Source organism: Helianthus annuus, chromosome 15, assembly GCF_002127325.2.
Source record: "Helianthus annuus cultivar XRQ/B chromosome 15, HanXRQr2.0-SUNRISE, whole genome shotgun sequence".
Taxonomy (NCBI): domain Eukaryota; kingdom Viridiplantae; phylum Streptophyta; class Magnoliopsida; order Asterales; family Asteraceae; genus Helianthus; species Helianthus annuus.
In genome coordinates, this window is record NC_035447.2 from 138,809,932 (window position 1) to 138,828,343 (window position 18,412).

The 18,412-nt window shown below is 38.7% G+C and overlaps 1 protein-coding gene across 1 annotated transcript; it reads left to right on the top strand.

Moving 5' to 3' along the window:
- The first annotated feature begins 277 nt into the window (after positions 1-277).
- LOC110914321 lies at positions 278-3,441 on the top strand. Its single transcript, XM_022159121.1, has 4 exons — positions 278-1,019; positions 1,350-1,432; positions 1,507-1,903; positions 1,961-3,441. Exons 1-4 carry the CDS (start codon positions 278-280, stop codon positions 3,439-3,441), a joined length of 2,703 nt encoding a protein of 900 aa, XP_022014813.1.
- The last annotated feature ends 14,971 nt before the right edge of the window (positions 3,442-18,412 follow it).

The window sequence follows — 18,412 nt, forward strand, 5'->3', positions numbered from 1 at the left end:
AAAGGTTGAATGCTGAGAATGGGATATAATGGTCCATTGAACAAAGCAAATTATTTGAAGCATGTTTTACAAAGCCATACAAGTTCTTTATTCATTCAGTGATTCTTGCGCTTAGTCACAGAAAGGGTGGATATAATGTGATGAAAGATTATCAGATGTGTATGGTGAGAGCGTTGGTGTTGAACAAGAAATACAACTTTTCTAAAATCATTTTTCACTACATGAAAGATAATATTACTTCAGGTAGTAGAAGTTGGGTGTATCCGAGATTGTGCAGATGATGTTGGATCACGCGTATCCGAATCTGGTGAAAGCTGAAGAAAATGATCTGATGGTGTTGCATCACATGGATAACGAGACGTTGATCAGATTATCCAAGTATACAACGAATTGGCCAGAACCGAAGACGAAGACAGAGTTTTTCGGATTCATAAAAGATGAAAAATATGAAGATCCAGATCCAGTGAATCATTTAAAGTGGAAGAATGATGCTGAGATGAAAGAAAAAAGTGCAGCTGATGAATTAACTAAGTTAGAAGATTTTAGCGGAACTCGAAATGAGCGGTTTACAAAAGTTGAAAAAGAAAAGAAAAGAGGTGGAAAGAGAACTCCGAAAGTTCAAACAGAAGAAGGATCGTCTTCTCAATCTCAAAAGAAGCGTAAAAAGAAAGCTGTTGAGACAATGCTGGTTGATGAACCAGAGGAAGATGAAACAGAAGCTAACGTTGAAATAGATCATGATCAGTTATCTCCTGAAACTGGGCGTTTGATGAGAGATATTGATGATACTTTGGAAGCTAAAAAAACAGCTAGTGAGAAAGTAGTTGGTGATGAAGAAAAGAGTTTATCTGGTTCAGAACATGAGGTTGATGCTAAAGTTGATAAATGGATCAAAGAAAACTATGATCCAAGAGATAGAGAAACACAAAAGAAGAGAAAGAGGAGATCAGGTGACGATGATGATGAAACGTATGTACCACCAGAAGATGTTCAGGTTGTAGCACCACCATCTTCGGGAGGTAGAAAGAAATCTACGTCAAAAAAACGTGTCCAATCTCCAGCAGTGCGAAAATTAAAAATCAAGCTGAAATCAAAACCTATCCAAGAACCATAAAATAAACCACCATCACCACCACCACAAAATAAACCACCATCACCACCACCACAACAACCATTACCAGAACATTTACAATCACAACAATCACCACCACAACATCATATTACTTCACCTATTCATGAACAACCATTTATAACTTCACCACACATCTTACAAACACCACCAACCACACAACCACCAGTTCAAACTACTCCTGGATCGTCCGGTTTTAAAGATTTTCCACGTATTCCAGAGAGTAAAGTTCTTGAAAAGCTTGATGATTTTAGCTTTGTCAATGATGATCTTGTCAAAGAGTTGCAAAAGAAGGTGGATGAGGTGTTAGTTACGAAAAAAAGTTAGAGGGACGTGTAAAGTCTGTTGAATCTGAAAACACATCTTTGTTGAAAAAGATTGACGCTGATCAAGCCGACATTGATATTTTGAAAGTTCGAATAGCAGAATTGGAAGAAGAAAAGGCTCGAAGAGATGAGCAGAATGAGTACTTTAAATTGAAAAATAAAGAATTAGAAGCCAATAACGCTATGAAAGAACATGAAGCATATATGATGAAGAAAGTGTTGGAAAATTTGATTGGAAAGGCGATCGAACAAAGATTTGAAGAGATCGAACTTGAAGAAGTACGAGCAAGACGTAAAGCTGAAATTGAAGCTGAAATGAAAGATAAAGGCAAAAGTGTTCCAGTTGAAGGTGTTGCTCAAGTGACTGAAAGGGCAATTATTGTGTCTGAGCCAACAAAAGATCCAGAAACGTCTATTCTAGATCCTTGTCCAATTTGTTCAGTATCTGGTGAGATTGAAGATGATGATGAAGAAGATGATGATGATATTCGGAAAGATGATGCAGATGATGTATATTCTGTACATAGTGATGATGATGATGATGGCAATGATGATGATGATCAAGGTGCTTCGGGTATCAAAGTAACTGAAGCGTCAAATGAAGAGAAGATTGATGAATATCTTCATGATGATGCAAATGAAGAACCTGAGAATGCAAGTGGAAAGGGGGAGCATGATGATGCTGAGAATGTTGATCAAAGTACAAGATTGATTCTACGTCTTGAACACGATGTAGAAGAAGGTGAAATTCTGCATACTTACATAAGAGCTGAGATCATCAAGATGACACATATTGAAGATAATGAGTTTAACTTCGATTTTGAAGAAGAGTTGAACAAGTTTGATATCAATCAGCAGCCAGAATATCAGTACAAGTACGTTGAAGATGTTGATAATTATGACAAAGTGGAAGTGGAAGATTGGAGTGATGAAGATCAGTCTGAGAACATTAACGTTGATACTTCTAGCTTTCCGACACTTGCTGAATTTTTTAGTCAAGCGAATGAAGATGAACTGCGAAGGAAAGTTGTAGAAAGTGTAAAGAATAAAAGTTTTCAAGAAATGTCAAAAGAAGAACAACACGAAGAAAGAAAGAAGTGGTTCAGGATAGATACAGAAAGAAAATTCAAAAGACCACTGAAGTATTACAAAACAGATAGAGAAGTTTCTTTGGGAGATATAATAAGTTGGGGTTATTTGCCACAAGTCAACGCGTATGCAATTCGAAGAGAATTTGGCGTTCAGTATTTTCAGTATATTCAAGATATAATGTCTCTGCCTTGGTGGGATGTTGAAGAATTGCCCAAAGTCAGAACATTATCTTATCCAGTCAGGGTTCACGATATGCCAACGTGGGGTTTAATGAAGTTTGAAGCTTTCAAAGAATTTAAACACTGGAAGCCACATCTTCCTAAGAAAGTGAAGAGGATTGATCCAGTTACAGGCATTGAAGAAACAATTCTGCAGATCAAAAAGCCCAGAGTGTTGAAGAATATTCCATTGCCGAAGATGGAACAAAACTTTCATGAAGGGTTTGTATGTTGGGTGTATAGCTGCATGACAACTGAAGCAGTGATTGTTTACAAGGTTGGGAATGATAGTAGATACATTCATCTGTACGATCCAATGTGGATTGTGAATTTTTCTACAAAGGATATCGAGTGTTTGTTTGTGAACAAGATTGGGTATAAAGCTGAAGATAAAGATCAAGCTCTACAGTTTCAGAAAGTTGTTACAATATGTTTTCAGAAAGGTATAAAATCTGAAAATATGTGGTTATCAAAGTGGAGAAAGATTGATAAGGAAGAGTTTCTGAAAGCTAAGAAGGAGAGAAAAGAACATGAAGAAAAAGATAGAACTGCTAGTTTTACAGTTGTGCAAAGACTTGCTGAAGAAGAAAAGAAAGTTGCTAAAGAGAAAGAAAAGCTAAAGAAAGTGTTATGGAAGAAGCCAAAGCGTCATGAAGAGAAGTTCAAGTCTTTGTGAAAGTTTCGAAGACAGGCTGACTGAAGACTGCGGCAATATCCAAGGGGGAGTTGTTGGTGCATAATGTCTATCGCCTACGTCATCAGTCTGAGTCGTGTCATGTATGATGTAATAGGTTAAAAGTTATGTTTTGTATGTATTATAACCAGTTCGCACGAACTGGCATGTAGATGTGTCAGGTCGCACGAACTGGGAGTTGTCCAGTTCGTGCGAAGTGGATTGGTTAATTCATGCGAACTGGTGTGCCTATAAATAGGCATGTTGGGTTTTTCATTTGTAACTTCTGGAGATCTAGTGTACCGAACTGCTGTCCATTTCTCTTCGTACAAAAACGTTTATAATCAATGGAAAACTTGTTTAAAGTGTATTTCTACTCTTCTACTCCTATTCTAACACCGATTCAAGGTTTCTAGTCTGTTTCCGCCTTTCTAGAGACCTAGATTTGACTCAGATTGACCCGTATTGATCGAATCTCGATCCTACAACCATTAACCACATTGTTGTCATTCTGCGCCTGGTGGCTGTTGATGTTGAATGCACGTCCGTGTGCTGCTGGTTGTTGCTGCTGCTGCTGAGGCTGCTGCTGTTGATGTTGTTGCGCTGGTTACTGTTGTGGCTCTTGTTTCACCACTCTGTTTGGGCAGACATTTGCAAAGTGGTTAGGATCACCACATGTAAAGCAGGCTCTTGCGTGAGCAGCGGGGGCAGGAGCTGCTTGTTGACCCTGGGGAGCGGGAAGTGGAGCTGGCAGTGCAGGAGCTTGACGTTGAGCTTGAGCTTGAGCTTGGCGGGGACCAGTATGGCAGTTGGCAGTAAAGTGACCGTACAGGTTGCAGTGAACACAAAATCGACATGCGATCCCAACAGGATGATGGTAAGTATAAGTAGGGCATAGCGGGCATGCGCTTAGCTGGCGGTGCATTGGTCACTGGTGCCGCTACTTGGCGGTTCTGGGGTTGCAGTTGGGTAGGTACGGCGTTTAGCGGTGCGGCGGTGACAGCACAGTTCTTGTTCTTGTTGTTCTTGCGTTTGCGGCGTGAAGACTTGGAAGCTTGCGGTGCGGTGGTTTCAGCAGTGGGAGTAGTGGTAACTTGATGGAGACTTTTGGTGGTATTCTTGAACTAACCAGCCAAAACTCGCTTGTCATTAATCTCGAGATAAGTCTCTTCGATGGTTGTCATCTTCGCGGCTTGCACGAAATCCGCAACAGAATCCGGTAAAGCACGGATGTATTTCTTGATCGTCATCTCAGGTGTTGCCACCTGGCTGGGACAAATGATACTCAGCTGTTTGAAGCGGTCAGTTAGACCGGCGTTGTCGCCACCATCCTGCTTGATGTTTCAAAACTCGTTCTCCAGCTTCTGGAAATCATGGGGAGGGCAGAATTCTTTCATCATCAGTTCCTTCAACTCCTCACAAGTAAGCCTATAGGTTGCGTCGTTCCCACGCCTGTTCCTTTCGGCGGTCCACCAATCCAGAGCCCTGGACTGGAAAACGCCAGTTGCGTTGATAGTGCGAAGGTGATATGGACAACCGCTTTGGCGTAGCGTGACCTCAATTGAGTCGAACCATTGAAACATAGCACTTGATCCGTCTTCGCCTGTGAAGTCTTTGGAGCCATAGGCCTTAAACTGCTTGAAGTTGAAAGTGACCTTTGGAGAGTCAGTCCTAGATTCCTCAGAGGACTTGCTAGCATTCTCATTAAGTCCGCTCACAATTTGCGGAATGACCATAGCAATTTGCTTTGCGACTAGAGAAGCGATACGCTTGTCGGCGTGCTTTCTGCGAGCAGTGCGAGAGCTATGCGAACCGAATGACGACATTATCTGCAACAGACATCGCCATAGGATTCAGACACTATATATTCATATAGGATCGTTTGCACGACCAAATGAGTCGTTCAGAAGAGTTTTTGTTCAATACGAGAGGCGGAAACAAACGTATCGGAGTTATTTCAGCTGGTTTACACACAGGTTCACTTAAACTGTCTCTTGTATTGATATCAGATCGTTTTACAATGCTGGAGACACTTCGGCAGAGCTTCGCTACCGGAATCGAAAAACTTACAAATGAAATCACCAAGGCACGTATTTATAGGCCAACCATTCCGCACGAAACGGTTCACACGAAATGGCTTTCCTATTTCGTACGAAATGGCCATCACCATTTCGTGCGAAATGGTCTTTTTCCATTTCGTGCGAAATGGTCAGATACACATATTTCTCGTATTTTGTGCCCTGATCTGTCTATCCTAATACAAGACTCGATACAAGACGAAGTCGACAGACATATGCACCAACAGACTCCCCCTTGGATGTTGACGAAGTCTTCGGTGTCGAGTCTTCGGTATGTCACATCTTCAGTCTTTATCAGTCTTCTTGCTCTCTTTAAAGAATTCTCCATTGTAAGCATCCTCAATCAATCTCTTTCTCTTCTTCTCTCTCTCTCTCTCTCTTCCAAAATCTCAATCTGACTATTTTCTTTACAGGATCAGAATCGCAACCTGGCTCTTGAGCTTTCTAATTCTCTTGATCAGGTCTCTTGATTCCTTAAGTTCTTCAGCATCAGCAGATGGCGTGGACATAGTTCCAGGATCAGAAGCTGGCTCTATGCATCTTCAGACTCCCCCTTTCGATAAGCTGGGATCGCAGTCTAGAATTCACCATCTACTGGCTTTGAATCGGAAACCTAGCTCAAACTCTGCTCATCACATTTTGCAGTTTTCACTGATTCAGGAACGTTTCCTGACTCTCCGTAGCCACAGGATCTGGACCCTGGCTTTCTCTCAGCTTTCAGGAATCGTAACCTAGCAAATTTTTCCTGCACAAATCTCTACCTCACAATAAATTTCACAAATTTAAATTTTGACAAATTTATTCTCTGCTTACCACTTGTAGAAACAAATTCAAACCATCAATTGTTAGATTTTGACATTTTTCAAATTATCTCAAACTTTTAACTACACTTTCCATCTTGAACAAACTTTCCCAAACCAGTTCATCATGTTTAGCACTCGGAATTTTGAAAATCAGTTTTTCATCATCAGTTGTCGAAAATCTTTTTGTATTTTCAAAAAATTTATGCTAAAACACACTGAAAATCTTTTTGGATTTTTGATTTTAATGAAATGAAGTAAAGAAATATTTACAGACAATATTTTTGTGAGTTTGTGTAAGAGGATCATATAAGTTTTTGAGACAAATCACTAACACCGTTAAGCTTTAAACATTTTAAGTTCTAAACGATTCATTTAGATTGACAGTATACTGGTCCACTTTAAATTTTTACACATAGTTCAACTGTTTTGAGATACGAGTTTAGTGTTTTAAGCACTTAAACTTATTTGCGTGTACCACCTCGGAATATACTCTCGTATCCAGACTTCTATATTCAGTCTTATAGGTGAATGTATACTAATGATATCTGTAAACGGGTAATGTGAGACCATGAGAGCTCAGGTTAGAACTTTCGTTCAGACAAAGAGATGATGGCTCAACTTTAGGTGTGTCCCGTTTTGGGATCTTTTCTTCAACAACACATGATTAGCATTTTTCAATGTTTCATCATTTTTTATACTGAGGGTAGGCTTTAAGATTAAAGCTGTACAAAGTATTATACGAGGACTAGGCTATTGCTCCAACAAAATCAGAAATCCTGGTATAATACCCCAGATATCATCATGCACAAAGACTTAGTATGTCAGAAATAGAAAGCCTTTCAAACAAGATTTCAAGGGTTACCTATATATCCGAGAGATGTTCCCCACGAGATAAGTAAGTATTTGATATTTAGGTTTATATCTCAAAAACAATCTACTGAATGTATAAAAACATACTGGCATATCGTCAGTGAGATCGTTTATCACATTTGACTTTACAATTCTTTAGCGTGTTGTGATAGTCCACTGATGTACTATCATTTCCTCTTTTCACAACAAAACTCATTTTTGAATTTTTCGATGTTTTTGGGGTTAAAGGCTTTTTCAACATCAAATTCTTTCTTTTCATAAAAAAACTGATTTGAAATCTCAACTTTTCCAATTTTTTATTTTAAATTTTCAGCCCGCAATGGTGGAAAATTTTCATCATCCAATGGCGGTACTGAATTTTCACTTTTCAACTCAACTTGTGGCTCTTCTGACTTTGACGAGTCAGATTCATCGCCAGAAAATAGCTCCTCTGATTTTGATGAATCAGAATCATTTCTAGAACTATCATCTGATTTCTTAACAGCCCACTTTTGGTTGTTAAGCTTCACTTTTCTTTTGTAAAAACCTTTTGAACACTCACCAACCTCAAATTTTGAATTTTTGAAAACAATAAATTGTTTGGTTGGTGGTTCATTTTCAACCATCTTTTCTTTCAATTTTTCTGAGACTCCCTGTTTTGTTTGTATTGCCTTTGGACAGTTCCTGGCAATGTGACTAATTGTGTTGCACTGAAAACAGGTTCTCGTCTCCTTCTTTTTCTGAGCAGCTTCATTCTTCATTCCCTCTTGCTTCTTAGCAAGGAATTCTTTGTTTGATTCTTTCCAGAATGAGCTTTTTTCCTCTTCCTCCGAACTTCAACCTGAAACAAATACAGTTTTTGTTTTATAAGTTTTTTTTATTTTTATGATTTTCTGGTGGAATAAAACCCAATCCTTTTTTTTTTTTTTGAAATTACCGTTATGGTTTGGTTTCTTTTGAAAACCATATCCAGAACTGTAACCTCTTTTCTTGTTTAATTTTTGTTGAAATCTTGAGGTGTACTTTTTAGGTTTTTTAGAAAGATTTACATCTTTTATTTCAGAAATATTAATTTCTGTTAGTTTGAAAACCTTTTTGATCATTTCAGCTTTTACACCTCTTATTGAAAATTCATCATCAGAATATAATTTGTCAGAATCATTCAAAGTATATGCTACTTTGAATATTTCATTATTCAAATTAAATTTTGATAACAGAAATTCTTTATTGTACACCCTTTTTCCCTGTTTGACTTTTGGACTTGACGTGTCGGACTCAGGCTTTGACTCTGACTTTGACTCCTCCGTTTCATCTTTATCCAACACTTGATCGATCACTTTCTTAATTATCTCGGACTCATGATCAGTGTCGGATGATGTGTACGTGACATCAATGTTGTCTGGCAAATTATCTGAATGCTCAGATTCCCACTATAAGTTGGTTGCCTTTTTTACTCTTTCTAAATTTGGATTTCATGGAGAATATCCACTTTCAAGCGGGGGTGGACACTTGTTGTAACTGACACTTTGTTTCTTATCAGAATTTTTCACTTCAGTCTTCTCTTTTGTTTCAGAAGTCTTCACTTCAGATGTGACTTCTTCAAATGCCTTCATGCCTTCAGCTATGAGGTAAATCCTGTCAATCACATAAGAAGAACATGAGTAACTTTTCAACAACTTGTTTACTCTTTCAGTTTCTATCTTCTGAGTTTCTAATTTTTGTTCAAGCTCAGCACACATCCCAATGTAATAATTGACCATTTCCTGCTTTATCATGTATGCTCCATTGAGTGTCTTCATGGCTGTAGCTTGTTCACTGCTTGACTCGTTATATTGATTCATGGCTTTGTTTAAAACATCATATGATTCTTTCAGCATGTTCATGTTATGAATCAACTCGTTGTTGTACTTCTTCATTGTCCCAGCTAAAACCTTCTGGTAATCTTTCATCATCTTGATCTATTATACCATAACAAGCTCTCTTTGATGGCTCCTCGATCATCTTCTTAGCATGTGCAGTTTGTGGTTCTTGTTGTTGATACGGCTGTTGAGCAACTTGATGATAAATCGCTTTTCGATAGTAATCATTATTGTTAAACGGATTTTGAGCTCCACTTGCTTCACGATTTGTGCATTCTCGCTTGAAATGCCCTTTTTCCCTGCAACGAAAACAAGTAACTTTAGATTTATCAAATCCTAAAGTAGAAACATTTGCATCACGGAAATCATCTCTTCCTGTAATCTGTTTAAACTTTTCAGCTCTTCTCAACACACTAGCCAATCACCACTTTATATCCATTAACTCCATCTCCTCAGCATCGATCTGATCGTAATCCTCTTTTGTCAACATTGGATTTCCGATCCTTCCTGCAACTAAACTCCCATACGACTCTAACACGGTCACCAACAAATACATATGACTTTTTGCTACTTCTTCAGAGTAATTTTGATCATTCTCAAGATTTAAAGCAATGTTGCATTAAAGTACTTTGCCACTCTTTGTTGCTGAAAAATTTGGATCGAACGATGGATATGAAGAGAATCCAGTTTTGCTACTTGATCCTTGAGATGAACTTCCAGACGAGCTTTTTTCATTGAAAGCAGTTTCAATCTTTGGTGCAATGTTGGTCTTATCACTAACACCACCTTTGTAATACAGACCAATGTCTTGTTCACTATCGTAGTTCTTCATTCTTGCTTTCTTTCGTTGTTCCATCTCTTGAGCTTCGAGTTGTTCAATAAACGAGCTCAACGTTAGATTATCAAATTCAGGTTTATTTTTCAACATCATAAGATACGTGCCCCAGACATTATGTGGCAACGCATCAGCCAATTTTTCAATCAATTCATCATTATCTTTTTTTATGTTCAATCTCTTCATGTTCATTGTCAAATTACAATATCTTTCGATAATCTGCTTGGTATTTTCAGTTTTTAGTCCACGAAATAGGTCAAATTCTTTTCAAAAGCGACATTTTATTCTTGATCATCTCTTTACTACCAACAAACTTCGATTTTAGTTCTTTCCATATTGATTGTGCACTTCCGTTGTGTTGTAGTAAGATCAAGATTTCTTCCTTTATAGCTTGCTGCAAAAGACTAACCATCAATTTTTCATCTTTGTATTTCTTTTTCTCATCAACACTCAAATCTTTAATATCAACCTTCTCTCCGTTGTCCTTAACCGGTCTGATATATCGATATTATGTACATTCCCATGCATCTAGGTAATATGCTTGAACCCAATTTTCAAAACGTTCGGCCCATCCACTATACTCCTCAATACTAATAAGCTTAGGCGGTTTTTGCGTTGTGCCCGTTTCATTTTCTAGCATCGTATTCTGAGTAATAGTCATCGGACTAGCAAAGGCATTGTAGAACTCGTTCTCCATGATTCGGTTATCAAGAATTCACAAACTCAATCTTTCAAACGAAATGGAGATGTTTCACACGAAATGAGACTTTCAAGCGAAATGGACCTCTTCAAACGAAATGGACCTTGTTACCCACTTTGCGTGAAATGAAGTGTATAATTCAAACGAAATGGACAAACTGGTGCGAAATGAAGGCAACTAAACCAATCCGTACGAAATGATATGATCTTTCACACGAAATGAAACTTGATGCGAAATGGAAGCTTATTTCGTGCGTAATGGCTGCAAAGTCAAACGAAATGATATCCAATTTGTGCGAATGGATCTGACGTCACACTTTCGAACAGTTTTTCAACAAATTGATAAAGTTTTACTTCGAATTAAGGTCTGATTCTTTCAAGGGTTTGTTAAAATAGTGTTTCGCACGTTATATGAGAAAATCAAGCCATTTTATCCGTAAAATCTTGTTTAGTTTTGAAAAATGTGAAGAAAGTGAGTAGAAATCAGAAATTTTCAGCTGAAATAGTAGGAACTCTTCCTCCTGCGCTCTGATACCAATTATAGGATCGTTTACACGACCAAATGAGTCGTTCAGAAGAGTTTTTGTTCAATAAGAGAGGCGGAAACAAACGTATCGGAGTTATTTCAGCTGGTTTACACACAGGTTCACTTAAACTGTCTCTTGTATTGATATCAGATCGTTTTACAATGCTGGAGACACTTCGGCAGAGCTTTGCTACCGGAATCGAAAAACGTTACAAACGAAATCACCAAGGCACGTATTTATAGGCCAACCATTCCGTACGAAACGGTTCACATGAAATGGCTTTCCCATTTCGTACGAAATGGCCATCACCATTTCGTGCGAAATGGTCAGATACACATATTTCTCATCTTTTGTGCCCTGATCTATCTATCCTAATACAAGACTCGATACAAGACGAAGTCGATAGACATATGCACCAACAATTTGAATCTCACCTCTCAACATACTACTACTAGATAAAGCTCAGGAACACGTTCACATGTAACCACGTAATCAAATAGGTACATAAATCACGTAAGCAAGTAAACACATAAGCACATAGAGCATAGAAGCACATATTCAACTATATTTTGCACGTATTCACCTACATGTATTGCATGTATTCACCTATCATTCAAGGTTCGCGAAGCGTGATCGAGAGTAGCGAGTAACACAGCGTATGGATCACACTCCTCAATAATTGCGATTTGTTAACATTTCGAGATAAATGTGCAATGCGAGTTGTGCGTGTTGATCAAAGAGAAAAGCGAAAAGTGTATAAATTTTCAAAATCGATACACATAAACACATAAAACCACATAAAACACATAAAATTCCACATAAAAGTGAAGAACCAGCGGTTTCGAGCTCAGAATCTGTAACACCTCGAAAATTCCTGTCCAATAAAATAAGGACACGTGTCATGGAGGACACGTGTCAGGAACCCGGATCAAATAAAGAGATGTATGGTAGGATTTTAAAGAGGGCGTCATGTTATTTAAAATACCTCTGAACGACCCAAGGGCGACATGTTATTAAAACACCTCTAAGCGACCCGAATTGTTATAAATCCCAAGATCCTTAAATCATTAGATAATCATCCTATATGATAACCGGTTGCTCTCAAATAAATAAAGTTGCATCTTTATTAAAGACTTTGGAATTATAGGTTGTTACTACTGAAATTGTTAATTAAAATCCTTGTAAATAGGAATCAATATAGTTATTTCCTTTGGCCAACTATTATGAGAATCCAAGACTCATTCTTGGTAATCTCCGTCACTTTGCAAGACCCTTGTGAGTTGAAATTGAATGGGAAACATGTAAGAGCATGCTAGGCATGCAATGGCTGATCAAGATGGTCCCACATCTGAAAAAGAGGGACTGAATTCGGAGTTGGTTTGAGTGCATGGTCAAGACTTAAAAGTTCACAAGTTTTTGTCCTCTGGCCATCGATTACGGACCGCAAAGCCATAGGCTTACGGTCCGTAAGGGGGGTATCTGGGCATGTTTCAGCAAGGTCGGTTACGGACCGTAACCATTTCAGCTTACGGTTCGCAAGAGGTCCTTACAGACCGTAAGGCCTCAAGCTTACGGTCCGTAAGACCGTCGCTGGCAGCAGGTTTTGGACAGCTGCCTGTCTAGCCCGTTTAACCGACTTAAAACGTAAAATTTTGAAACCATGGGCTTGCTAGGCAGTAATTAGCCCTCTAGGGACACCTGGGATGATCCCCCAACCATTGTAGACTTGTTTGTCACAATCTTGGACCTCTTGGTTCATTATATAAGGACTTGAATTGTAACCATTTGAGCTTGCTCACTTGGGACTTTGATTCAAGGCACCTCTGGAACTCCTCTGGTCTACACCAAGTTTTCTTAGGCTCCATAATCCTTCTTAGGACTCTTGTAAGTGTCCTTAACCTCCTTTAATCCATTCTAGCTTAACTAATTAAGTAAAAGTCAAACCATCGTAATTAAGGTTTGACTTCGTGATTAATCATAATGTGCTCTGTCAAATCACGAATTAAAGATACCTTTAAGTAGGTAATTAAGTGGGTAACAAATCCTTAAAAGGGTATTTCCAGATTCCCACTCTAAGCATGTCAATTGTCGAGTCAAAGCTAACTATAAAAAGTCAACAGGATGCTTAATTTCAAATTAATACATAATTAGCAATGTAGGTTGCATGTAACCTGTTTGAACATTAATATAACTTGGTAATAAGTATAAGAACATGTTCCAACATGTTCAACTCGACAATTTTCTGTTTAAACCTGGTTCGGAACCGAAAGTCGCATAGTTTGACTTTTGCTTTGACTTTCAGTTCTGACCCGTTTTAGTCAAGATTAAGATTGCCTTAGAGTTTTTTTTGGACCTTATAACATGTTAGTATATCCTCCAGTGATTATACAACTCGGTTCATTAGATATCTTGTTCATATGCATGATTCCGTTAAATGCACATATGTTGACCATTATGCCCAAAGGTCTAAAAATCATGATTTTTGAAAAATAAAAAGGGTAGACATGTTAGTCACTGAAATATAAACTTGTTCCCAAAATTTGACATCAGTTTGAGGTCTAGATTAAGAGTTATGCTCATTAGCGTAATTAGAAGCCTTCTTAGTGAATAATTAGCGTAATTAACGCATAGCCTATTTAAACTTAGATTTTATACAAAAATTTTATGCCCACTGTTATATAATAATATTTTGGGAATTTTAAAGATTTTTTATTTATTTTTAGAATGTGCATAACTAGAGGTTTTAAGCTTAATTCGGCTTATGCCGGTTTTGCCCTTTTCGGCCATAGAATGAGTTTTACAAAACCTTTTGACCCCAAACTTTTTCCTACTGATTTATTATGCTAAATATAATATTTTGAGCCTTCTGGAATTATAAAAATATCAGCTTTTCTTTTAAAACCCGGAAATGGCTCCAAATCGCCTTTTTAGGCATTTTTACGACATAGTATATGTCAAAACTAGTTTTTATATAAAAGGTCTAATACCTACTGATATATTTTATAAAAATTTATATTATAACAGTAAACCCGAGTTAGAAACTCAAATTCCCAGTTTTGACCCTTTAAGCTTATGTGAAATTACCAAAATGCCCTTTTGGTACATAAGATGGTTGTAATCAATAAAATTCACATATATATGATACCCTACTGTTATAACTTGATAAACTAAGTATAATTACTAATTTATTCAGATATAAGACTCAGAATCTTAGTTTAACTCTTTTATACCCTTTAAAATGACCAAAATGCCCTTATAAGGCGTAATTTGAATTTAAAACCATTTGGGGCGTAATTGGACATACCTTACTGATATTACAACATATTTGGTATATATAATCTCAGGAAACATGTATATGATTTATATGATTACCCGTTACGCACTTTCGCGTTCGGATCGGCTTATGTGACTAGTTCACGCATATTAGCCGAAACGGGTCAAATCGTATCATCTTAGTCTCTAAATCCAGAATGTGTTTAGTTTACCCATGTAATACAAGTATCCAAGCTTGTAGGGTCTAAGTCACATTCCTTTTCGGTTTTTCGCCTTCCTCGCGATTAAACCATATTTATTCTTCAAAACTAACCGGTCTAAGCTTAGGCTATGTTAAAGACCCGTTAGGATTCTAATAGGTTATTATAAACCTTCGTTCCAGAATAGGAGCCCAGTAAAAGACATTTGCATTTTTGCTTTTGTGGTTTATACTTGCTCAGGTAAATACTTTTAACTTATTTTCCCAATACGGGCTTGGGGGTACGGTATATAAAATACCGCTTGGTCGGGCAATTGACCCCAACTCATTAGTAGTTGGGTATTATCAATGTGACCCGTTTGAAAACTTGGTTTTGTTTGTTTTTACGCCTTTGGGAGCTTATTGACCATGTCCCGGATATCCTTGGCATCATTTTTGGCCACGACCTTGACACCCGGGTGTAGGCGTACACCCGGTATTATGTCCATTATTAAGGTATAAACGTTGGCTTCCCGCCGCGGACTTATACTAAGTGGTGTGTCAATTAACCTTAAACCCGACACGACTCGGGCGACTGAACGCACAACAAACATGTAAATCTTTTACAAGTTTAACTTTGATTAATTATTCCCAAGTTATAAAATGTTTTGTATCTTGAGAATTTAAATCAATTTTTAAAACCCTTTTTTAAAATGAGTCAGTTAAATTGTATTTACCAGTGTAAACTGACGTATTTTCCCCAAAAAGATTAAGTGCAGGTGCTATACGTAATAGGCTGGTCTCTCCTTAGCATCATAGAGTCTCGCAAGCTTTGGGATGCATTTATCTGTTGAACAATTTTCTCCTTTTATTCCGATCCGCCTGTGGATCTATTTCGACTACTTGTGATACTTAAATTACATTCGATGGTTGAAATAAATCTATTTCTTTTGCTTCCGTTGTGCATTATAATTTGTGTTGTTTGACTATGATGATATCAACTACGTCACGATACTCCCCCACCGGTCCCACCGGTGACACGTGGAAATTCGGGGCGTGACAGAATCGAAACACATAAAATACATAAAATCAGCGATTGGAGCGTCTGGGTGCGGGACATCGACTGCCCAAAGTGATTCAACTATTCTCAAGGACTTTGAGTTCACGCTTTGGCCTAATAAACTGTACTCCCTCACCGGCATATGGTGAGTGGCGCACATCCTTTCGGTTATTCACATAGCTCGAGTCGTTGGAATCCATCGAGACTTTGGTGAGAGTTTTGTAAAACCATAGTAGGGGGCGGACTAAGTCATCAAGGTTCAGGTTTCACCCCTAACTTAACGACTTTATTCCTGTTTGTGTGATAGAATAGAGAGGGAGATTTGCATCGAAGTATGGATTTCACTCCTAATTCAACGCAAATTCTGGTGTTTATAGTAAAAATGCGCGTCAAACGAACGATTTAATCGAGAGTTTGCGGTTTTCACACCTAGTCTCGATCCAATCACTCGTTTATTTTTTAAAAGTCGTGTGTAGTGTGCTTGCCTTAGGAAAGGCAAAGTGATCGAATCCGACATTAGGAAAGGTCGATCCTGCATGAAGCCGACATTAGGAAAGGTCGATCCTGCACGAACCTTCCAGAGCCGGTTCAATCCGACCAACGTTTTTCCAGAACCCGTGGGTTTTAACCCACTTGGACCGGAAGACCACTTCTCTGCGGATAACGATATGGACGAGGATACTGACCCTATGGAGCCTGCTATGGGGACGCCCAACCACCCGATAGAGATCTCTGACGGATCATCTTTCCACGGGTCACCTTATCACGGTCCAGACAGCTACGAGGAGAGGTTCCGAAACATCGACTGGTATTTTACCCCCTCACACCACTCGTCCCCCTATCAGCAGCAACAACAGCAGCAGCAACAGGATCCTTCTCAGGATTCTCGTTTCGTGGCAGTTACCCCGCCACCACCACCACCAGTGGAACAGCAGCCGCCTCCGGAGCCACCGAGGCGGAGGAGGTCGAACGCACGGATGTCCGTGCGAGGGGGTGTCCGTATCAGCACACCCCAACCATCAAGTGGCAGCCATTATCCGCCACTTCAGGAGGAAGAAGAAGAACCACCATCGGGGGGTCCATCAAGCCCCATTCCAGAAATCAACTCAGTACCTGTGGCACCACCGTTGGGTTTCGATAACCCAATCCCTGCTTACGCCGGTTCAGCGGCGTCTAATCCTTTTGAGCAACCGGCGCATACCCACTACAACTACAACTACGCTAGTGCGGATCCATATCAGGAAGCATGGGATTACAACGCTAGTCACCCAGAGGGGCCTTATGGTGGCCTATGGACTACTGGCTACCCGACTTTTGGGTACCAGCATCCGCCACCTCCTCCACCGGTGTACCAGCCGCCACAGCCACAGATAATTCCTCCAGAACACCAGCAAGAAGTCCTTGAGAGACTAGACCGTTGTGAACGGGAAATTCAGACTGAGCGCAGACACAACAGAGGATTCTTCAAAGGACTATCAGATCTGATCAAGGGAAAGTCCAAAAGGAGGGACTATTGAAGATCCTTGTTATTTTTAGTTAGTTGTAATTCAGTCCCTGCGTGGACTTTTTGCTTCAGTATTCAGCTCCTGCGTGAGCTTGTTATTTTGTACTTTGCTCCTGCGTGAGCATGTTTGGTTAGCTAACCCCTGCGTGGGTTTGTTCTTGAATTCGCCCCTGCGTGGGCATTTGTTTTTGTAGAAGTCCCGTTTGGGCAAATGTTGTACTTGTTTAAGACAATTTATGGGATGGTTTAATTAAGTTTTCATTTTGATTAATTATCTGCATGAAATATGAAAATTAATGAAAATTTAAAAAGATCTGCCATTATATTAAATTTGGTAAAATCTAAAGAGAACCAAGACCTAGCCTTTTGGTTATAAAACAAGGCCAAGATGGTAGTTCCATAATTAGGTTAAGATCCATAAATTAACATCTCAATTTAGGACTGTTCTGCGTTGATTATTAAAGAATCTTGGAGGTAAAACCAAGCCTTTGTGTTATTGCAAACCTGGCCAAGATGGTACAACCCACACAATAGATTCCAATTATTAACATATGTTAGTATGTTAATGATTTTGGCAAACTGTGAATCAGTAAAGTCACACAGGCCATCTCTCATAAAGGGTTAATTTTAAATTCCCTTAATTATTTAACCATTTCTTTGAAGTGAAGTGCCTGTGGGCAATAATTAAATGTCCTCCGTGACTAAGGACAGTGGTAGCTTATGACTCCCTGTTATTAAATGGAAATGAACTATGATTCAACCTAACACACTTAGATACTATAAAATATTGATTATTTATTTTAACTGTCCTTGTGACTAGGCCTTATGTGCCAATAATAAAGTATCATAGGATAATAGTAAAATCCTAATGTTTTAACGAGTTAACCTAAAATGGCAATTTAAAACCTTGGTTAATAAAACATAAAATACTATAAGAGCCTTTGAGTTAAAACCTTGTCCATCATTTATATGTAGCAATTGAAGCTACATGGCTGGATCAAAGGAAGTCAATAGCCATCCGGTAGGGAACCGTGATGATGCAAAATTCCTAGTAACTGGTGCTGAGTTAAAAGCAATTGTCAATGATGCGGTTGCAAAAGCCTTAGAACGACAGTACAGTGAGTACAGTGAGACCCGTAGTAGAACCTTACCTATACCGCATGCTAAACCAAAGAATCATTCTGAAGCTCACAACAAACCACCACCTACTCCACCCAGATCTAAGAAAGATGATGACCGACACTCCTCGAATGAAAACAGTGTTCACCCCAAGAAGATTGTGTTTGATGAAGCCCCACGTGCTAAGGGT